Source organism: Tursiops truncatus, chromosome 16, assembly GCF_011762595.2.
Source record: "Tursiops truncatus isolate mTurTru1 chromosome 16, mTurTru1.mat.Y, whole genome shotgun sequence".
In the NCBI taxonomy this organism is placed as follows: domain Eukaryota; kingdom Metazoa; phylum Chordata; class Mammalia; order Artiodactyla; family Delphinidae; genus Tursiops; species Tursiops truncatus.
In genome coordinates, this window is record NC_047049.1 from 76,284,478 (window position 1) to 76,308,679 (window position 24,202).

General features: G+C 41.4%; 1 protein-coding gene across 4 annotated transcripts in view; it reads right to left on the reverse strand.

The window, feature by feature from the left end:
* The window catches only part of MTR (5-methyltetrahydrofolate-homocysteine methyltransferase), a 297,858-nt gene that overhangs the window by 204,434 nt on the left and 69,222 nt on the right, over positions 1–24,202 (reverse strand). For all 4 annotated transcript variants that reach the window (XM_073793635.1, XM_073793634.1, XM_033841771.2 and 1 more), the window contains 6 exons: positions 22,640–22,729; positions 21,134–21,286; positions 16,800–16,907; positions 15,354–15,454; positions 6,933–7,000; positions 6,232–6,352 (listed from right to left, as the gene is read on the reverse strand). In XM_073793635.1, coding sequence (XP_073649736.1) covers positions 6,232–6,352; positions 6,933–7,000; positions 15,354–15,454; positions 16,800–16,907; positions 21,134–21,286; positions 22,640–22,729 — 641 coding nt within the window. The remainder of the gene's footprint in view (positions 1–6,231; positions 6,353–6,932; positions 7,001–15,353; positions 15,455–16,799; positions 16,908–21,133; positions 21,287–22,639; positions 22,730–24,202) is intronic.

Genomic DNA, 24,202 nt, shown 5'->3' on the forward strand with positions numbered 1-24,202 from the left:
TAAAAAGACAAAACAAAACAAATCAAAGTGCTCCTTTCCAGCGCAAACACTGTCCAAGCTGGATGAGCACAGGTATGAAATTTGAGCTTGCCCAGCTATCAGGGTGCTTCCGGGGACTTCCCTAGCAGTCCAGTGGTTAAGACTCTGCGCTTCCACTGCAGAGGGTGAAGGTTCCATCCCTGGTCGGGGAACTAATATCCACCATGCCGCGCAGTGCAGCCAAAGTAAACAAACAAACAAAATACCACATCAGGGCTTCCCTGGTGGCGCAGTGGTTGAGAGTCCGCCTGCCGATGCAGGGGACACGGGTTCGTGCCCCGGTCTGGGAAGATCCCACATGCCGCAGAGCGGCTGCGCCCGTGAGCCATGGCCGCTGAGCCTGCGCGTCCGGAGCCTGTTGCTCCGCAACGGGAGAGGCCACAATAGTGAGAGGCCCGCGTACCGAAAAAAAAAAAAAAACCCACATCGGGGCTTCCCTGGTAGCGCAGTGGTTGAGAGTTCGCCTGCCGATGCAGGGGACACGGGTTCGTGACCCGGTCTGGGAAGATCCCACATGCCGCGGAGCGGCTGGGCCCGTGAGCCATGGCCTCTGAGCCTGCGTGTCCGGGGCCTGTACTCCGCAACGCGAGAGGCCACAACAGTGAGAGGCCCGCGTACCGCAAAATATAAAAATAAAAATACCACATCATTACTTAAAAAACAAAAAAAACAGTGCTTCCAGTTTGACAATGATTCCACTTTTTTCTAAGCTCCCGTTTACACGAACTTCTCCAGCTGAAAGATTTCTTTCTGAAGTCTGAAAAGATGCAAAACAGTAGAAACTCTCCTCCCCTTCCTACGTACCTAGGGCAAAGGGCTAAACGCTGAGGCTGAATCTCAAATCCATCTCTGCTAAGTCACTAGTCAACATTTAGGATTTAATTAGTCACCTCCCACACCAGCCAAATAGGCATGATCATGTTAGCCTTAGAAGATCTTTTTTAACACTCTGAAAAAGAACAAGCACTCCGGGCTTCACTAGTGGCACAGTGGTTGAGAGCCCGCCTGCCGATGCAGGGGACACAGGTTCGTGCCCCAGTCCGGGAGGATCCCACATGCCGCGGAGCGGCTGGGCCCGTGAGCCATGGCCACTGAGCCTGCGCGTCCGGAGCCTGTGCTCCGCAACGGGAGAGGCAACAGTGAGAGGCCCGTGGTACCGCAATAAAAAAAAAAAAAAAAAGAACAAGCACTTATTTCATGTCATACCCTATCTCAGAACTAGTGTTTTACATAAATGCAGCATAACCAAAACTTAAAATTTGATGAGAAAAAATGAGAGAAAATGGGAAATAAGGATGGGAAAATTAAGATGGAATCAGGAGGGCTTCCCTGGTGGCGCTGTGGTTAAGAATCCGCCTGCCGGGCTTCCCTGGTGGCGCAGTGGTTGAGAGTCTGCCTGCCGATGCAGGGGACGCGGGTTCGTGCCCCGGTCTGGGAGGATCCCACATGCCGCGGAGCGGCTGGGCCGGTGAGCCATGGCCGCTGAGCCTGCGTGTCTGGAGCCTGTGCTCCGCAACGGGAGAGGCCAGAACAGTGAGAGGCCCGCGTACCACAAAAAAAAAAAAAAAAAAAAGAATCCGCCTGCCAATGCAGGGGACACGGGTTCGAGCCCTGGTCCAGGAAGATCCCACATGCCACAGAACAACTAAGCCCTTGCGCCACAACTACTGAGCCTGCGCTCTAGAGCCCTCAAGCCACAAGTACTGAAGCCCGGGAGCCACAACTACTAAAGCCCGCACGCCTAGGGCCTGTGCTCCACAACAAGAGAAGCCACTGCAATGAGAAGCCCACACACCGCAACGAAGAGTAGGCCCCACTCGCTGCAACTAGTAAAAAGCTCGCACACAGCAACAAAGATCCAACGCAGCCAAAAATAATAAATAAATTGAATAAATAAATTTATTTTAAAAAAAGATGGAATCAGGAGTGAGATTAGCATGTAAAATTCATTCTTTGAAATCCTATACAGAGGAAAATATTATCAGTTATGTAATTCAGCACCTTACCTCATAGCAGTTAAAAAAAAAAAACAACAGAAAACTCAGAAAATTACCTCCAGCTTTGAGCAATGTGACTTCCTGTTGAATTCTCCAAGTTTAAACTACACAAAAGATAATTGAAAAAGACACTTTGCAGTTATTGGCTTTAAACCAGTTACAAATTGAGAGCTAACTGCCAGACTTGTGCCCTTGAGAAGTTCTGTAGCTAAAAGGGCCAGATTTCCATTAAAGTCATTTCTAGTTTGTGATACAAAACCATCTGTATTACAGACAGGAGAAAATTCAGTTTTCTAGTCTCTTATAGCTACAGGTTAAAAAGGGCCATTCCAAACAGATTTCTACCCACATATGACCCCAAATCTGTATAACCCTTTCAGCCTCTCCAAGGATCCATCCTCAAGCCTCATTTCGTGTCTTGGGGGTACAGTTCTAATTCTCTCACGCTACCTACCTCAGGCCCCTGAGGTTTGGAAAAGCCATGCTGCTATTCCCCTCACAGATCTGCTTTCATGAGAATTTGGAAGTCCTGAGCCTCCATTTGATCAAAAACAGCAAAGGAAAGAACTGGGCCTCTGCTGAGCCCTCCACAGGTCTGTAGGAGGTGACGATAAGCGTTCTCAGATGACTTCTGAGACATTCAAACTCCCAAATGCTTTCTAGCAAAGCTGACTCTCCTAGGGTAGAAGCCTTCTTACACAGATGCGAAAAGCACTAACCATAAAGAGATCGATAAATCAGACTTCATGAAAATGAAGAACTTTTGTTACCCAAAATACCACTAAGACAGCAAAAGGTAAGCCATATTGGAAAACTCTATTTGCAATACATATTTCTGATAAAGAGTCTTGTTTCCAATATAAAGAATGCATACAAATCAGTAAAAGAATAAAAAGGGCAGAATACCTAATTAAAAAAAAAAGATTTAAAAAGCATATCCAAGTGGTCAATATACACATGAAAAGGTACTCAACATCATTAGTCAGTAGAGAAATACAAATGAAGACCTTAGCAAGATATTGTTACGCACACACTAAAATGGATAAAACTGAAAAGGATGTGGAATAATTGGAAATATCTTAATTGCCGGTGGGAGTATAAATTAATAAAATCACTTTAGAAAAAATATCTAATGCCGATGACCATATGCATATTCTGTGACCCAGCAAGTCTGCTTCAGGGCAGAAACACATACATAGCAGCATTCTGTGTAATAGCCCCAAACTGGAAAAACCCAAATGTCCACCAACACTAGCATGGATAAATAAGCCAGAGGGCATAATATAATGCAATATTATACCACAATGGGAAAAAAAACAAAAACGCTACTGTAATAATGAGTTTAGGCCTTAAAGACGTAATGTTGAGCGAGACACAGAAGAATGAATACTACAGTAGGATTCCACTTACACAAAGTTGAAATGCAGACAAAACCAAACTGTGGTGATAGAAGATAGAATGACTAGGTCGGGGGATCCAGTGAAGTTCCCAGAGTGTCATTAATGTTCTATTTCTTGATCTGGGGGTTATTACATGGGTGGTTTCATTTTTTAAAAAATTCATCAAGTTGTTTACCTGTGACTTGTGTACTTTTCTACATGAGTGCTATACTTAGCAAAAGTGCTTACTTAAATAAGAGGGCTTGACGAAGCAAGCCTCCAGGTCTGAGACCTCACCCACTGTCACCACTTTAAAATGAAGGCAGAAGGGGGAATTTTACACTGACATTCCTGGAGGCTGCACGAGAATCTGTTTTTCAAAGGCTGCCCTTGCACCACAATGGAGAAGGGGATGGTTACCTGGAAGCATCACTACTGGCTTTTATTTTCTAAATAATTTTTCAGAAACTGCAACAGGCATGGAAGAGAATAGAACCAGAAAAGCTCATCGAGAAACAAAACATCAGAGAGTTAAAGAGACCTTGGGAGGTCATGGGATCCAGATTTCTCTCTCCTTGGAGGAACACATTTAGTTTCCCAGATGATGAGAATAGATATTCTACAATAGCACTAAGACTGTGGGTGATTTCTGATATGATTAATTTTAACTTGATATACCAGGTTATAACTGGTATAGAGTCATAGCCATGAGAGTCCTTTATGGCTAAGTTTGCCAATGATGTATCCTGAGAGGTTAGTCATGTTACTTCTGGTTATTTTTTAAGAAACCTCTTTAATCTGGTGGCTCTTACTTGGTAAGAGATACAGTAGAATTAACTATTGGTAACATTCCAACTTGCACAAGTAGCAATATGTGGTTTCCTGGTATTGAATTCCCGAGTGCAGTGTCCACATAAAGTGGTTCTCATTTGGAAACCAGCATCACATTTACATAACTCATAATGCATTTCATTACATCTGCTCATTTAAGTATTTATTTATCCTCTTTTACAACCATGATTTTAAAAGGTCTTTCATTTTGACAATAATCTGTAGATTCCCTTACCATTCTCTTTGCTAAGCTAATGAATATTCACACTATAATCATCAAGTACCCACAACCATGCTCACTGAAACCTCAGTTATCGATGGTTGGTCATATCCCTGGAGAACGATCTGCCAGTATCCTAGTGGGTAAGTCCTTCGGGGAAAAACAAACCTAGTTTTCTAATGTGAGCAACGATAGCCACACTACTGAGTCCTTCAAGTATGAAAAGTAATTAGTGGATACATGACATAGAACCCTGACTATTCATGAACATGGTCCATTCAGGTTATAAATGGAAGGATGGTCAATTTTATGTGCCAATTTGGGTAGGCCATGGTACCCAGTTTTTGGTCAAACAACAATCTAGATGTTTCTGTGAAGGTATTTTTTAGATATGATTAACATTTAAATCAGTAGGCTCTGAGTAAAGCAGATTGTCCTCCGTGTGGGTGGGCCTCATCCAATCAATTAAAGACCTTAAGAGAAAAGGCTGCAGTCGCCAGAGGAAGAAGGCCTTCTGCCTCCAGACTGCCTGTGGACTCAAGATACAACAGCAACTCTTGCCTGGCCTCCAGTCTGCCCACGTTCCCTGTAGATTTCAGACATACCTGCCCCCATATCGCATAAGCCAGTTCCTTAAAATCAATCACTCTCCCTCCCTTCCCCCACACCCCCTGTATAGATACACACACACACACACACACACACGCACACACCCCTTACTGATCCTGTTTCTGTGGAGATCCCTAATACAAATGGCTTAACATACAGTTGTTTCCAGAGTGAAAGGAACTCTGGAATAGCTTTGTCCCACATCTACTGTATATTGTATCAGAAAAGTAAACTGCATGCTTGTGTGACCATCAAGGTCAATGCTCCTCCTGGGCACTGCTCCCTGCCAAAGTGAACTACATGGGGCATAAGGAATGTGTCATGAGAAATCTAATATCCATGGAACTCTGCTCAACATTACCTAACAACCTAAATGGGAAAAGAATTTGAAAAAGAATGGATCTACGTGTATGTACAACTAAATCACTCTGCTGTACACCTGAAACTAACACAACATTGTTAATCAACTACACTCCAATATAAAATAAAAATTTTTTTAAAGTCTAATACCCATAATTAACATACCTCTCACCAAATATCATTATGATCGTGACCCCAGGAGAAATCCGACAAACTGAATAATAATCATGTGACCGAATTTGAACTTTCTCTTTAAATTATTTGACCCAAAGGTTCCCCAAAGGTCTCTCTTTCAGAAACAACTTCCCAAAGTGATCCTCTGATTCATTCTCTCTAGGTCAGCTTTCTATCTCAACTATTACAAGGTCGGAGTTTCTTCAAGAGAACCTGTAATTATTCAGTCAGATACCTGCTTCAAGACAGAGAGTGGGCTAAAGTTCAAGCAGTGTTTTTGTACCAAAAAACACAGCTTCTCCACTCGGTTTGATTTCAAGAGGATAAGTGTTCGTTAGAAGTCTCAGGAACTGAATGGGAGGTGAGAAGATGAAGGAAAAGAGGACTGCAGGCCAAAGGAATCCAAAAACAGGGAGAGGGGGTAGATGACAGAGGAGTTTCCTGCAGCAGGCCCCCAAATGATTCTGGCTCTCGTGGTGTGAAGGCTGGAAAGTTCATGTATTTATATAATAAGAAGCCAATGCACTATGCATAAGAAAAAAAGTCAGGTTTTATCACTGTTTTTAAATGCTGGCATTTAAGAGAATTTAAGGGAAGCACAAAGCTCAGTAGCATGACTTACCTCGAAGTGGTAGCTCCTCCAATCAACAACGGAATCTTTATAGCTAATCTCTCCATTTCCTTAGCAACGAAAATCATTTCATCCAGGGAAGGAGTGATTAGTCCTGACAGGCCAATTATATCTATTATTTAAAAAAAGAGAAAAAAGGACAGTGAGACGGAGGATGAGAGGAAAAGTATGAAGACTCATTTTCAAAACTTTGTAATAAAGACCACAAGACAGAAGATAAATTCCCAATTTCTAATTCTGAGGCTTCTCTTCTGACTGGGGTTTTCAATTTATTTTTTGCTTTCAGGAGTAAATATGATTTGCAACTTCAAGTTGCAATAATATGCTTGCCACAGTTTCGGGAAGCCGCACAATTGTTAGTTCATGATTTCCCAGACTCCATGTGTCACAGTGTCAGAAGAAACATAAAAGCAACTACACACAGAGGAAAAAAGTCTGATAAAACTGTTCTCTTTGAAGAAGCCTGTCCCCATTCCCCTTCCTCATAGCTAGAGAGGAGTTTCACGGTTACCTGCTCACCCCTTCTGCCTCCATTATGAACGGCAATGACAGCACCCCCAGGAACAGCTAGCACTTGAAGGTCTGAATGTCCCACCATCCCACATGGGCTGGGCCATGGCTATTCACCGACAGACAGACAATGGGAGGAAATGGTATTTACTGAAATGCCCAGGAGCACGGCTGCACAGTACCTGCTTTGTGGTCGAGAGCAGCTTTCAGTATCTTGTCACATGGAGTCATGACTCCTAAGTCAATAACTCTGGGGCACAGAAATGAGATGTGAGAAAATTAATGAGAACCCATTAGGAAAAAGCTAGACGAACATTTTTATTTAGCCATTAAATATTACTCTAACGTAAACTGGAATCACACTGAAAAGCTCACTAAATATCAACCACCAACTCATCGACGACTGCCATTTATTAGGAACTGACCATGCGTCAGGGACTATGCTGAGCTTTTTTAAACACCTTTGCCGACTTAATCCACAGAGCATCTAATCCACCTATTTAAAGTAGACAATTCAATAATTTTTGATAGAGGACACTATTATTTCCTAAGCTCTGGTAAAATATATATAACACATAATTTGCCATTTTAACCTAAGTACAATTCAGCATCACTAATCAGTCAGTTGCAATGGTGTGCAACCATCACCAGCATTTATTTTCAAAACTCTTTCATCGCCCCAAAAGAAACTCTGCAATCCCTCAGCAACAATCCCTGATCGGCCCGTCCCAGCCCCTGGTAACCTCTACTCTACTTTCTGTCTCTATGAATTTGCCTAGTCTGGGTATTTATATAAGTGGAATCATACATTATTTGTCCTTTTGTGTGTGGCTTATATCACTTAGCATAATGACTTCGGGGATGCTCCACGTTGTAGCCTGTGTCAGAACTTCATTCCTTTTTAAGGCTGAATAATATTCCATTGTATGAATGTGCCACAGGGTGTTTATTCATCCACCTGTCAATGGACACCTGGGTTGTTTCCACTATGCTAAGCCTTCTGCATAAACAATCTTGTTTAACCCTCACAGGAACTCTGCATGGAAGCACTACCATGGGGCCCATTTTCTGTGGTTTGTTTTCATATTTTACTTCATGCATTTATCCAAATATATACACTGGATGGTTAATACAAATGGCATTATTGCATTAAAGAATATAAATATTTTTACGATGCTTGATTCATATTTTAAACTCGATTTTGAGGCAGGTTTTACCAATTAATACTCTCTATTTTTAAAATTCTTGAAAACATGATTTTTACATTTTAATGAGGAAGGGCCCAGAGAAGTGTGGGCCCAGAAGTTAAGTATCTTGTCCAGTCAAACAACTAATCAGTAGCAGAGCTGAGGTTTGAACCAGGATCTGACACCAAAATCCATCTTCTTAGCCATGTAGGCCAATAAAGATGCTGGGTAAGTTGACTCAATAAATATCAACTGAACAGTATACCCTACATGGAAGCCAACTAGGAGGATAAGCAAGAAGAGGTCAGTTCCTGCACATGAAAAGCTGACGAGAAGGAATCTGGTGACTTAAGTTGAGGGAGAGGGAGACTGAATCAGAGAGCAGGTAACCACGAGAGATGGAGTGAGACTCAAAGGAAGAGCTGACCCTGGGCGGGCACATGAGAAGGGGGATGCAACTGGGCAAAGGAAGCCTGGAGCCTGTTACGCTCAGAGGACAGAGTAACACCAAGGAACTGTAACTCAGGGAGGAGACAGCTTTCTGGAACTCGGAGAAAATGGGACTTCTGCCCTTGAAAATGTTCTATAAACTACTCTTCTAGATTTAGAGAGTACACGGAATGTCAGTCATTTTGACAATTTAATTTGATCATAGGTATTTGTTATAAAGATGTTTAAAAAATTACAGTACGCGTTTTCACTTGCTTCCTAATGTCAACAATTCTTCAAACTAAATAGGCAAGATAATTTTAAATAAAAAAAAAATCAATGCTTAAGAACTACTACCTGACATCATGTCAGCTGCTAACAGGTGGGTGTAGTTGGACACCAGGGGCAGGAAGGGGCCTTGCTTCTCACTATATACCTTCTCATACGGTTAGATTTTTTAGTTTGTTGCCATATTACTTAAATTAAAAAAAAAATAAACTAGCGTATATGGAATCCTCAGTTAAGTACACAATTTCAAATCAATGCTAACTCTATTCAGGTCTGTTAGCACTAAGCCAGTAGAGAACAAATGCTGTAAGTGTTGATGATGGGGCCTGCAGGTTATAACAGGGGCAAGGTGGAACCCTTTTTTTTTTTTTTTTTAGCACATTGCACTCAGTCTGGCAACTAGATTTGTTAAACTGTGACTAAATACAGCTTATAAAACTAAGCAAAATAGCATATTGCTTTTATATCAAGATAAAGAGGCATGTATTTCAAAGCTGACTGCTTTCAGCATTGCATATATTTTAAAAATTCAATTAAAAATCATCAGTATGATGGCAAGAATCATCTTGCTCTCAATTCTTTTTCTTGTTTTAGGCACTGTATCGTTCAGGAACATCGTGTGATGCTTGCTTTTGTTTGAGGAAAACTAAGGAGACCTCGTGGCCGGACAGAAATGGAGGAAGGAGAAAGCTGTAGGGAGTAAGGTCAGAGGGGGAGAAGAGGGCATCATTTTTTCTTTTTTAAATTTTTATTATTTATTTATTTTTGGCCACGTTGAGTCTTCGTTGCTGCGTGCGGGCTTTCTCCAGGTGCGGCGAGCAGGGGCTACTCTTCATTGCAGCGTGTGGGCTTCACATTGCAGTGGCTTCTCTTGTTGCGGAGCACGGGCTCTAGGTGCACGGGCTTCAGTAGTTGTGGCAAGTGGGCTCAGTAGTTGTGGTTTGCGGGCTCTAGAGCACAGGCTCAGTAGTTGTGGCCCACAGGCTTAGTTGCTCCACAGCAAATGTGACCTTCCTGGACCAGGGCTCAAACCTGTGTCCCCTGCATGGGCAGACAGATTCTTAACCACTGCACCACCAGGGAAGCCCCGTAGAGGGCATCTTAATGGCAGCGATTAGTTCTTCAAAATATTGTTTCTTTAGCTATCCAAATGGAGCCCTTAGGTAGTCATCTGGATAGGTAAGCCTAGAGTCCAGGTGACAGATCCATGCTGGGGATAAAACCTGGGACTTGACAGCATATTAGATGGTGTTAAAAAGTCCTCAGACCGTGTGTAAAAGATGTAGAAAAATAAATTGCCAAAAGCGGGTGGAGGGTGGGGAGAAAGAGGGGAGGGAAGGTGGGGAGAGAGGAGGGGAAGGGGAGGGGAGATGAAAGGGGAGAGGAGCAAGAAAAAAAAGTCATGAGACTGAATGAGATGATCTAAGACTATCTGACCAGACCTACTTTAACCTGATCTGACCTTTATCAAGATCCCAGGTGGTCAGAAGGCACATTACAGTCCGAGAAGCACTAACCTAGGTAGTGAGGACAGACAGAGAAGAGGTCCCAGGGCTGAGCCTCGGAGCACTCCCCCGTTCAGGGGTCACACAGAGAAGGAGAAATCAGCAAGAGAGTGACAACCGGCAGTCAGGCAGGTAAGAAGAGGTCTGGAAACAGTGAGCCAGGGGTCTGGGGTACAAGTTCAACTTCCAACGTATTAGGCTGTCTTAAGAGGTCTTGCTGGGAGACAGTCAAATATATCACTGTTTAGAGGAGCACTTCCCAAAGTTTTCCATGCATAGAAAGTAGTATTTATGGCACTGGGATACAGGAAGGAGGCTGCTCACCACCAGGGACAACCAATCTAGGCCTCGGGTTGTCCCCAGCCCCACCCCAGAAGAAGGGGATCAGTTCCTGAGCATGTGTGAGTTGAGAAATCAGTTTCTGAGCACATGTGAGTTCATTAGAATATGAATTCTAATTCATATTCTGAATTAGAATATGGTGTGACAAGTGCCACAGAGGAGGCATTTACAGTGTGCTGTGGGAGACCATCTAATCTCGGTAACAACTAGAAGCACCCCAGGAGGGTGATTCCAGCTGCATTTTGAAAAAATACGTAGGTATTAGCTGGATGAAGGAAAAAAGAGGGCCACCCAGGCAGAAACTAGTACTATGAAGGTCCAGAATCACAAACAACTGGCCCTGGGGAACCCTGGCTGAAGGAAAGGATCTGAAGCCTGGGTCAATCCCATCCCTGCCTTCCGTGGCAGCTGCCATTCTTCCCACCATCTCTTCCCATTTTCTTTCCCCTTTACTACAACTCCCTGCATCCCCCATATAACTCTCCACCTCCCTTGGCTTTCCCTTGGTTTCCCTTCTGCACTCTGAGCTATACCCAGTGTCTGTAGGCCTCTTATACACATTCTTATATTTTGCCACATGAGAGATTAAAGAAAATAAAAATGATGTTATGGAAAATTTTGTATTTTATAATCATCTTTCTAAAGTGCTTATAACAGAGCTGTAAATGCAGGCATTTAATTTGAGTTTCTAATACAGAAAAAAAGTAAGCTGCACTAAATGCCTTAGCAAAGGCATCCAATACTATTTAAGAATTCATACAATTTAGAAAATAAATATTGTAATATATAAAGCCCCTTTTACTCTCCAGAAGGAATTAAAATGGAATATAAAGCTAGCTTTGCATCTGCATCCACTTAGGGTGCCTCATATTTACTGTCACGTGAAATGAAGTTAAAGGTGGCAGCTTCTTCTGATCCTGCAATTCACAGGTACCACCACTAGATGGGAGTACCGTACCAGTCTGCAGCCCCTATAAGGTTTCCAAGCTGTGGTTAAGAACAGATAAATGGATAAAGCAGGAGTGATACATGCATACGATGGAACCATAAGAAGCCATAAGAAAGAAGGAAACCCTGCCATTATGACATGGATGGACTATGAGGGCATTATGCTAAGTGAAATAAGTCAGACAGAGAGAGACAAATACTGTAGGATATGCTTACACAGGAAATCTAAAACAGCTGAACTCATAGAAACAGAGAGTAGGACAGCTGTTACCAGGGGCTGAGGGGTGGGGAAATGGGGAGATGCTGGTCAAGGGTACAAACTTCCAGTTGGAAGATGAATAAGTTCTAGGGATATAATACACAGCACTATGAATGGAGTTAACAATACTGTATGATATACTTGAGAGTGTTAAGAAAGTAGATCTTAATGTGCTCACCACAAACAAGAAATGGTAATTATGTGATGTGATGGAGGTGTTAGCTAACACTATGGTGGTGATCATACTGCAATATATAAGTGTATCAAATCAACGTTTTACACCTTAAACAATGTTATATGTCAATTATATCTCAATTAAGCTAGAAAACGACAGACAGACACAGACACACACACACACAGTTGAAAGCCTCCGAATAATTATAAAGAGAGCATGTTGAGGTGCTAGGAGAAGTCTCTAGTGCGCCCTTGACTTAGATACAGTTGTTTTCCTCACTCAGCTGAAAGCTCTAACATTATACAGTTTCAAAGTGTCCCCTTCTTAGCCATATATCGCGTATTATTTACCCATACTAGACAATTATATTAAGAACCACTGGTTAAAATGAAAATATACCTCATTATCTGTTTCATCAGATCCATATTTTTTAAAGTACTAGATGTATATCTAATTTTAACATTTCTGTTAATATATCCTACTTTTTCTTACCCAGTTAAACAGTGTGCATTATCTGTTACATGGGGAAAGTCCACATTTGTCTCTTTATATAATTATTATTAAAGAGTATATCTAAAATCAACTTTCATGTAATCAAATATCTGATCAAAAATGTTTTTAAGTATTCTAAATTATTTCTTCAGAGGAATTTAACTAGCATATTAATATTATACATTACAGTTAAAGTTGTTTATAACTGGAATAAATACTGGAAGCTAAACTGACATAACATAGAATCCCGACTTTTGGATTCAGAAGCCCTGAGTACAGCCTGCCACTTGCTAGCTGTGTAAAATGAGAAATACAATAATTGAGGCAGGCAAAGCAGGATCAAAACCATAAAAAGAATGAACAAAAAGAAAGAAAGAAAGAGGGAGGGAGGGAGGGAGGAAGGAAGGAAGGAATCAGGAAAAGAATACCAAAAAACAAAGAAAAAGAAAAATCAGTTATATAAAAGCACTATATAAATTGTGAAGCAGAAAACAAATGTTAGGTATTAATAAACTCTTGGTGGACACATCCCCAGAACCATTTAAATTCTCAAATCTGCAAATTCTATTGCATCATCCCCATACAAAATGTGTTTTCTGTCTAGACAGAACTACCACTTTCGGTCCTCTTTACTTCTTTTTTCCCCCACAAAGAACATGTCTCTACATGAGATTTACTGCATCAACGACAAAGAACCAGGAATGAGAAAGTTGCATTAATATCTGGTACTGGATGGTTTGCTAGACTCACTCACTAGCTGGGTGATTCACCCAGGCATCAGCTGGAACATGGATACCCAGCAAAAGCATACATTTAACTATATAAAGCAGCTATCAGGGGCACCTGTCTACTAGCTGATGTCATAACATTAAACCCACCAGTGCCAAGAGTCTACGTGTTATAAGACATAAGACCCAAAGGAGTGTTTGACCTGATAGAAAAAGTTTGCACATTAACTTTTCTTTTTTTTTTTTTGCAAAAAGAATAGAATTTCATCAGAAGACGTTTCTCCAGTTACTCCAGATAAGTGGCCCCCAGTGCACAAGCCAGAGGAACTGGGTATGCTGGTCACAGTTTTCCCTGGCCTCTTTTTTTTTTTTGACTGCTTTGGTCTTCGTTGCTGCACGCGGGCTTTCTCTAGATGCGGCGAGCGGGGGCTACTCTTCGTTGCGGTGAGCAGGGTTCTCATTGCGGTGGCTTCTCTCATTGCGGAGCACGGGCTCTAGGTGCGTGGGTTTCAGCAGTTGTGGCTCGTGGGCTCAGTAGTTGTGGCTCGTGGGCTCTAGAGCACAGGTTCAGTAGTTGTGGCGCACAGGCTTAGCTGGTCCGCGGCATGTGGGATCTTCCCGGACCAGGGATCAAACCCATGTCTCCTGCATTGGCAGGCGGATTCTTAACCACTGCGCCACCAAGGAAGTCCCTTAAAATGTTTTAACTGGAGGAAAATACATTCCTGGTATGATTCTCTCAACTACTTGTCCATTTTTCATAATAAAAAATGATAAACACATGACAATGATATCTCAAGAATTGCTGTAGAGAGTTTGTCTACAAATTGCCTTTTCAATAGTTCTTGTCCCACTATCACCACTGAACATGTTCCTGCTTTTTAGCCTGATAAACAGTAACGTTCTTAAATGGAGAAAAGTCAACTCAATCACTTTCGTGTCTCTGATACAATGCATGGTATGTAGTAGATGATCTATAAACATTTATCAGCGTAACTGAACTTGAACTAATTATGATAAATGCAAATAGAAACCAACAACATAGGGTTTGAAAAGATGAGACAACAGAAGAAATGTCAGAGATTTTAGGAAGCAAATACCTCATCCAAATACTTATTTCTCGTCCAAATACTTATCCTATAGGTAAAATCTCATTATAACAACCTCCACTGTATCTCCAGTATTTTTATCTTAAAAAAAATTAATATATTCCAAGAACAATATTCCTCATTTCCAGGACCAGGAGAGAATGCTAAGTCTTTGACAGTGAACAGGCAGCCAAACGGAAGTGCCTGTGAAGACAGTCAGAGGGAAGAAGGTGCCGCCCTCACACTGCTCCTCCATCTCCAGCCTTTCTGAGTGGTTCTTAGCTGCATTTAATTAGCCTTGAACGCAGACATGGATAAATATTTTGAGAGTAGGCGGGGGACTTAGAGGGTAATTATTATCCGACAGTGGGCAAAGACAACTCCCAGGGAGCCCGGCTGTAGCTGCAGTCAAGTCTCTCTTCTCTACAGAGAAAAACGCACATTGGAAAGAAGTCCATGACTCAGAGACTGTTGGTTGGACATGGGCCAGAGAAGACATTAGTTATATTAGGCTTTTCATTACAAAGAATATGTTGAAATCTGAGCAAAACATGCTCTTACTGTGGGTCATGAGCTCTCACATAGAAATAAATTTGCGCTGAATAATCATTCAACTATAATGAAAGATATAAGAAAGGGATTTTACCTGTATACAACATTCAAAAACTAGCTTCATCAACACCAGGATGCATGCCTGGTTCTGTTCTAAGCAAAGCAAAAAGAACTGTACAGTCAAAGCCTTCTTATAAAACTCTATTTAGCCAAGGTCTTAATAAGATCTTGGCTCTAAAAATCTGGCAGTTCATGGAGAGGAAAACGGAAATATGCTCAATGTCATGGGCCATGGGGTGGGACCCAATGTTCCAGCCTCTGGCCGGAGGTCAAATCCCCAGAGGCCTCTTGTTGTTTTGACACTGCTTGAATAGTTTTTTCTATCTTTTTGTCCTTACTGAACATACAACATTAAATAATTACTAACTTCCTTCATTTGAAAAGGTATGTTCAATGTAGAAAATTTGAAAACACAGTGAAGAAAAAGAAATTAAAAATAATCTCTAACATCTACTGCCCTACCCTGCCCTTCGCACCCAATAAAGAATTACCCTGTTAATGCTTGTACTTTAAATAAGAAAGGGGGTGAAAACGACAGGTCTTAACTCACCTGAAATTATTGCAGCCAAGGACTACTCCAACTATGTTCTTGCCAATGTCGTGCACATCGCCTTTCACGGTAGCCAGCACAATGGTACCTTGGTAAGGGTCCTGGAGAGGAAGCCAAGCAGCTAAGCATCGCTGTGGTCACTTCAGAGCAGATCACCCAGTTCTCCAAAGCCAGACAGGTATCAGCACAGAAAGCAATTCAATACAACCAAGGCAACCTCAAGGATGGACCCGGGGGACTTCCCTGGTGGTCCAGTGGTTAGGACTCCAGGCTTTCAATGCAGGGGGTGGGGGTTTGATCCCTGGTTGGGGAACTAGGATTCCACATGCTGCGTGGCATGGCCAAAAAAAAAAAGAAAATGGACCCAGAAGCCAGGTCCCATGCTCTGTGAGAAGGCGGCTGTTAGCCCCAGCAGCTCAAAGGAAGCCCGCCCAGCTGGTTAGCTCAGGGGGCTTCAACCAAGATCATGCATTCCATCACCTCAAAGGACAGTTTAAGTTCAAATACAAAACAGTCCCATCGCTGAAGATCATATCCTTAACCCCCAAAACCTGTCTGATAAGCATTCACTATTAGCAGTAAAGGGAGAGGAAGGAGCCGGTGAATCGCACGTGTCCTGTCAGAATGGGAAGGACCACAACAGACCAGTGCAGGGGGGCTTCAACACTGTTGGTCCAGACTGGCAGCACTCCCTCCCTCGGAAAAAGGGAGGGAGGGAGGGAGGAAGGGAGGGAGGGAGGGAGGGAGGGAGGGAGGAAGGAAGGAAGGAAGGAAGGAAGGAAGGAAGGAAGGAAGGAAGAAGGAAGGAAGGGAGAAAAGAGAAAAAGAAAAGAAAAAGGCACACAAGGCAAACGGGATTTTTATAAACACTATGCAAGAGCCATTCACAAACTCAGATCAATTTTAGAATTCAGAATCCTAGGGGCCAAAGCTGCCTGAGCTTCACAGGGGGCTAAACAAGGTCAAAAGCTTAATGATTTACTGTGGTGGTATAGCCAACAAGAATGGATCTGAATCCAGAAGTGGTGACAGGAACATGACCAGCACACAGGAAATATTCAGTTAAGAGGTTAAGAGGTTATCCAAAACTAAACAGCATCTCAAGGGTAGGGACCAATCTTTTTTAGCTACAGTGTCGAGCACAGTACCTGGCACGTAGTAGGAGCTTTGTAAATAGTCAGTAGATGAATGAACAAACTGCTTTTGTCTTGAAATCATGGGCTTTGTTTGAAAAATTATGTTCCTATTAAAAATTTCATGAAGCCACATTTATGGGAAAAATCCCAGGGTATTCTGATATTTGGTAAAAGAGCTGGATCATTCCTCCCTTTCATCTTCAATGACAAACACAGCCAAGCCTGATGGCTTAGGTCCCTACCCACACCCCAGTAAGAGTGTGCAGAGCCGATCCCCACAGGGCCCACGGGCTCGGACAAAATGACTCACCTTGTCTTCTATCGTGCCAGGAAGCACTTTGGTTTCTTCTCTCTCTTTTTCCATGAAGGGAATAAGGTGACCCACGGCTTTCTTCATGACCCGAGCTGACTTTATAACCTGGGGTAAATACACAGAGTCAGGCATCTTTACCAGAACACCTGGATGATTGCTACTGGCCACTTGTGAAATTTTAGCACAAATTATTATGCATGCTTTGTCCTCAGGTCAGCCACCCTGGAGTCCACTTATGAGTGGGTGGGGTAAGGAAGGAGACCCCCGTGAGGAAAGTCAATGAATGAGGTAGAGCAGAAGGAAAATAAGGCTAGAAGCCAAATGTTGCAGTTTCTGTCCTCTGAACTTCTGCACGTTATTTTTTCTCTGCCTAGAAGGCCCTCCATCACATCTCCAAGTTCTATACATCCTTCAGGTGTCAAGCTTCTCCTCCAAGAGCCCCTTGTCAGCCTTTTCTTCTCAGTTCCCACTGTTACAATTCACTTACAATTAAGACTTATGCAACTGGGCCCATGAGCCATGGCCACTGAGACTGTGTGTCTGGAGCCTGTGCTCCACAGCAGGAGAGGGCACAACAGTGAGAGGCCCACGTACGGGAAAAAAAAAAAAAAAACTACAATGAGGTATCACCTCACACAGGTCAGAATGGCCATCCTCAAAAATCTAGAAACAGTAAATGCTGGAGAGTGTGTGGAGAAAAAGGAACCCTCTTGCACTCTTGTTGGGAATGTAAATTGATACAGCCACTATGCAGAACAGTATGGAGATTTCTTAAAAAACTAAATAAGGAACTACCATACGACCCAGCAATCCCACACTGGGACATATACCCTGAGAAAACCATAATTCAAAAAGAGACATGTACCACAATGTTCATTGCAGAACTATTTACAACAGCCAGGACATAGAAGCAACCTAAGTGTCCATCAACAGATGAATGGATAAAGAAGATGTGGCCCATATATACAGTGGAATATTACTCTGCCATAAAAAGAAACAAAATTGAGTTATTTGTATTGAGGTGGATGAACCTAGAGTCTGTCATATGGAGTGAAGTAAGTCAGAAAGAGAAAAACAAATACCATATGCTAACACATATATATGGAATCTAATATATATATATATATACACATATATTTCTGACGAACCTAGGGGTAGGATATGAATAAAGGTGGAGACATAGAGAAGAATGGATTTTAGGACTCGGAGATGGGGAAGGGTAAGATGGGACAAAGTAAGAGAGTGGCATGGACATATATACACTACCAAATGTAAAATAGATAGCTAGTGGGAAGCAGCTGTATCACACAGGGAGATCAGCTCATGCTTTTTGACAACCTAGAAGGCTGGGATAGGGAGGGTGGTAGTGGGACGCAAGAGGGAGGGCATATGGGGATATATGTATATGTATAGCTGATTCACTTTGTTATACAGCAGAAACTAACACAACATTGCAAAGCCATTATACTCCAATAAAGTTGTTAAAAAAATAAAATTAAAAAAAAAAAAAAGACTTATGCAAAAAAGGACCTTTTAAAGCTTACAGAATTGGAGAAGAATTTTGCAAACATATACTGGATAAGCGATTAATTTCCAAAATATATAAAGAACTAACACAACTTCATAACAAAAAAACAAATATTCCGATTAAAAAGTGGGCAGAAGAACTAAAAAGACATTTTTCCAAAGAGGATATCAAAATGGCCAGTAGGCATATGAAAAGATGCTCAACACCACTAATCATCAGGGAAATGCTAATCAAAACCACACTGAGCTATCACCTCACACCTGTTAGAATGGCCATCATCAAGATAAGAAACAACAGGTGCTGGTGAAGATGTGGTGAAGAGAGAACTCTTATGCACTGCTAGTGGGAATGTAAATCAGTCCAACTATATGGAAAACGATATGGAGGTTCTTTAAAAAATTAAAAATAGGTCTACCACACGATCCAGCAATTCCACTTCTGGGTATAAACCCAAAGGATATGAAAACAGGATTTTGATAAGATATTTGCACATCCATGTTTATCACAGCATTATTTATAGTAGCCAAGATATGGAAACAACCCAAACGCCCATCAACAGATGAATGGATAAAAAAGATGTGGTACATATATATACAGTGGAATATTATTCAGCCATGATAAAAGAGGATATCCTGCCATGTGCAAAAAACACAGATGGACCTTGAGTACATTATACTAAGCAAGATAAATCAGATAGAGATAGATAAGTACTGTGTGATATCACTTACATGCGGAACCTGAAAAAGGCAAACAGGAAAGAAAAAACAAAATAAAACAGAGAGTGAAATGGTGGTTACCAAACGATAGGGGATGGGAAGATAAGACTGATGGTATTTAAGGGTACAAACTTGTAACAAGTAAATAAGCCACAGAGCTCTAACACACAGTATAATGAATATAGACAATAATATTGTACTATAATGATACAGTGTGATAAAAATTGCTTCAATGGCAATCATATTACAATATGTAAATGTATCACTGTGCACTTTAAATTTACAAAACATAACATGTCAAATTTATTAAATAGACAAAAAAGAACAGAGCCTTTTATAAAATTCATCAGCGTATGCTAAAATTCATGAGTAGAAGTAGGATGAGAAACAGGATATTTGCATAGTCTCAAAGTTTCTCCCCACAAGTAAATTTACAGTGGAGAAACATAGCAGGCACCATTAACCAAATGATCAAAGTTAACCTCACCAGTAATGAGACACAGCAACATGACGGGCCTCCTGATATGATCCACCGAGAAGGGCACAGCATTATACTGTGTTATTCTTGCCAAAAATGAAAAAACATCAGACAAATTCAAACTGAGGGACAGGCTACCGTTATCAAACTGTACTATACTCTTCAAAAGTCAAGGTTACAAGGAAAGACTCAGGAACTGTTAGAAAAGGCAGGATAAAAGCAATGTGGGGTTGTGGAACACAAAGAGAACAGCAGCGAAAACACTGGTGAAATCTGAACAAGGTCTTTCGTTAACAGTATTATACCAATGTTAACTTCCTGGTTCTGATAACTGTACTATGATCAAGTGAAAATGTTAACATTAGGGGAAGAAGTTGAGTGAGGGATACATGGACACTTTAAACTATATCTGCAACTTGTAAGTCTAAAGTTAACTCAAAAATAAAAAGTTAAAATAATAAGTCAACATCATGAAAAATAAAGACTGAGGAACTGCCCCAGACGGGGGGAGACTAAGACAGGACAACTGAACGCCCTTTATTTTGAGTGTGATTATGGTTTCACAGGTGCAGACATGTTAAAGCTTATCAAACTGCATCCTTTAAATACGTGCAGTTTATTGTATATTAATTATAAAACAATAAAGCTATAAGAAAAGATGAATGCTATGAAGGAAACGGGGGAAATGGGCAATGAATAATTAAATGTAGAATGAGTTTTTAAAAAATCAACTATAATTTTTAAAAAAGTTAAATAAGAAAAAAAAAAAAAGAACAGGGACTTATTTTTTGTATGCCTCACAGACCAGAAGGCTCAACATGATTTATTAACTGATGTGGTCAGTAGCTGCTGTAAGTCAAAATAAGAGTAAGAGTACTGGTTTTACTTGAAATATATCATTTAATGTATATCACTATTTAAAATGGTAATGACCTTTTCAAAATATTCATCCTTAAGGATGAGCACGGGCTGGTCAAATCAAATCTTAATATGATAATTTTACATTAATCTTGGGTTTTATTTTTTTTTATTTAATTTATTTTTATACAGCACGTTCTCATTAGTTATCCATTTTATTAGTGTATACATGTCAATCCCAATCTCCCAATTCACCCCACCACCACCACCACCCCCCCGCCACTTTCCCCCCTTGGTGTCCATACGTTTGTTCTCTACATCTGTGTCTCTATTTCTGCCTTGCAAACTGGTTCATCTGTGGCATTTTTCTAGGTTCCACATATATGCGTTAATATACGGTATTTGTTTTTCTCTATCTGACTTAATGCACTCTGTATAACTTGGGTTTTATTTCAATTTGGGGGTGGAGGAGAGACATGTGTTAGGGTAAGAAGTGATACAGAAGCCCAGAACATGAAGACTAGAATGCTGGGAATATCCAGATGACCTCTAACCTCCACACCAGCCTAGATGGACTTTTCCAGACTACTCCTAAAAATGAATTTAGAGAAAGAATGACCAGAATCACATCTCAATGCCCCTGAGCTCTTGTCAAAATTAAAACCTGAGAAATATACCCAAACTTACCCAAACTTAAAAGATAAAGGCTTTTTCTTTCAATTGTGAAAATTTCCCCCCATCATTTGCCAACCTGAGGTAGAAACATTTTTCCAGCTCCAAAAAGATCACCAACAATTTTCATGCCACTCATCAGTGGCCCTTCAATGATATTCAGAGGTCGGGGATATTTTTCCTGGTTTAATCTGGCTTCCTCAGTATCCTCAATAATGTATTTTTCAATGCCCTATACACACACAAAAAAAATAGGAAAAATATCACAGAAAAAATTGGCTTAAGTTCAAATAGCCAACAAAGAATAAATCATGGAAATACTTAAGATTATGAGTTTTGGAATCAGACTGTTCAAACCCTGGCTCCTATCACTAATTTAGACAATTCATTAAACCTCAGTTTCCTTGATTAATATATCACACAGTACCAACCTCATGTGGTTATTCTGAGGATTAAATGAGATAACCCGTGTAAAGTGCTTAGCTGGCTTTATCGATATAAAGTAAATATTGAGTAAAAGTGAAAAATTAGTGACAGAAGGAGTACTAATAAGTTCAAATTCATAATAAAATACACTTTTTTTTCCTAGTGGTTTAACAGGTTATATATTAACAAATATCTCCTGTGAAAACAGTATGTTTTCTCATTGTAATGTTACAGGGCTGGGTGGGGGGAGGAATAACAATGGGCAGGACACTTAGACGAAGTTCAGTCCATGAAGCTTCCACTGACCTGTCCTGCCTTCACTGGTCAGGCCCTAATCCTCCAGCATCCCCAGTTCAAGGATCCTTAGAGGTGGCTGACTAGTTCCACAACCTGAAGTAGGTGAATCTCAAAAGTCCAAGAAATTAAAAATTAAATTCTAGAGGCAAAAAAAGAACTCTGGCGCTTCCCTGGTGGCACAGTGGTTAAGAATCCACCTGCCAATGCAGGGGACACGGGTTCGAGCCCTGGTCTGGGAAGATCCCACATGCCGTGTGCGTGCCTAGAGCCCGTGCTCCGCAATGAGAAGCCACTGCAATGAGAAGCCCGCGCACCGAACCAAGAGTAGGCCCCGCTCACCACAACTAGAGAAAACCCATATGCAGCAACAAAAGACCCAACACAGCCAAAATAAATTAATTAATTAAAAAAAAAAAAAACTCTGAAATTTTCCAGACTCACAAATGAGGAAATTGAAGCCAAGAGATTATTTATTTGGCCTAAAATTCCAATTATAGCAGAAGAGCCAGGATTCGCTTGTTGACCAAACGACAGCAACTTGGTCTCGGACAACATTTCTCAACCTCGGCATAACTGACAGTTGGACTGAATAATTCTCTGTGGTGCAGGCCTATCCTGTGCATGTAGGATGGTCAGTTCAGCAGCACCTCTGGCCACTGGATGCCAGTAAAAGCTTCCACCCCCAGGTGGGACAACCAAAAGTATGTCTAGATACTACCAAAAGTGCTGGAGGCGGGGGGCGTGGAGGAAAAAATCACCCAGGGTGGTCCAGGGAACCTCCTTTGTCAGCTGCTGTCAGCACCTCCCCTCCAGCCACATCATCAGCCCTCAGGACGAGCCCCAGCCTCCAGCCCACACTCACCTTCACAAGAGCATATGCAAGGCGTTCTTCGATGGGGCCATTCCTCCACTCATCAGTCTGGATGACTTTCTTCCCTCCCTTGCCCTGAGTCTGGATTGAAATTTGGACAGAGAGATAATACAACAGGTCACTTACTCAGCTAATGGGCAGAAACAAACTATGCCTTATTCTTCTTTTACATTTCAAGGCCCTAGTAGAGTACCCAGCATGAATTAAGATCTTGGTAAATGTTTGAGGTAAGGAGAGACGGAAAGAGAGAAGTCTTTTAGGATTTGAACTTTTATTTTTTAAAAAATTTTTTCCTTCCAGTTTTATTAAAATAGAATTGACATACAGCACTGTGTAAGTTTAAGGTATACAGCATAATGAGTTGACTTACATACATCATGAAATGTTTACCACAGTAAGTTTAGTGAACATCTATCATCTCATATAGATACAAAATAAAAGAAAAAGACATTTTTTCTTGTGATGAGAACTCTCAGGAGTTATTCTCTTAACAACTTTCATATATAATATACAGAAGCTTAATTATATTTATCATGTTGTACATTACACCCCTAGTACTTACTTATCTTACAAGGAAGTCTGTACCTTTTGACTGCTTTCACCCTATTTTCCCTCCCACCATCCCTGCCTCTAGTATTCACAAATCTGATCTCTTTTTCTACGAGTTTCTTTGTTTTTAAAGCATAATCGATCTACAACACTATGTTAGTTCCTGGTGCACAGCATAGTGCTTCAATATTTCTATAATCACAAAATGATCACCACTACGATTTGAATGCTTAGTAGAGAGATAGAGTGAGGCTCCATTTTTTTTCTTTCCTTTTTTCCTAAAAGATAGCATCTTAGGACCAAAGATTTCCAGGACAGTAAGAGAAGCTAGCTAAACCTCATCTGATGAGCTTTTAAAGTTCTCAACAAGGACCATCACTACCCACAGATATGTACAGAGAGGCTGTAATGAAGCTAAGTCAGAAATCATCCCGGAGGTGGGCACACTGCGAGGTGCAAGACTGTGCTCTCGGGGACTTTGCCGTATCATAAGGGAGGTGGAAATACACAAAGAAAGGTAAGCTAAAGAGAAAGCACGTGCCAAGGGCTGAATGAGGAGATGACACAGAGGAGGCTAGGAATTTTGCATATCATCGCAAACTGGAGTGGTGAAGAGAGACTTCGAAGAAGCTGACAGATTCAGCAAAGGGACAAAAGCACAATGATCATGGTATGGAAGGTGAATGGCATTATCTGTTTCCTCCATCTCGACTGATGGCACTAGTTGCCCAAACCATAAACCTCAGTATCACTCTTGACTCTCCATCCATTCCTCACATTCATTCAATCGCCTAGTCCTAATGATTACATCGTCTCAATTTTTCTCTCTACCCCGCTTCCACTTTCCTAGTGCAAGCAGCTAACTGGTCTCCACAGCCCAGGATCACCCTGGTCTCCAATGCATCTTCCACCCTGTAGCCAGAGGGGCCTTTCCAAAATGCAAACCTTATCAAACTGTGCCCATGGGAAAAAATTCACTGTAAGTTCCCTATTTCTCTCCAGATA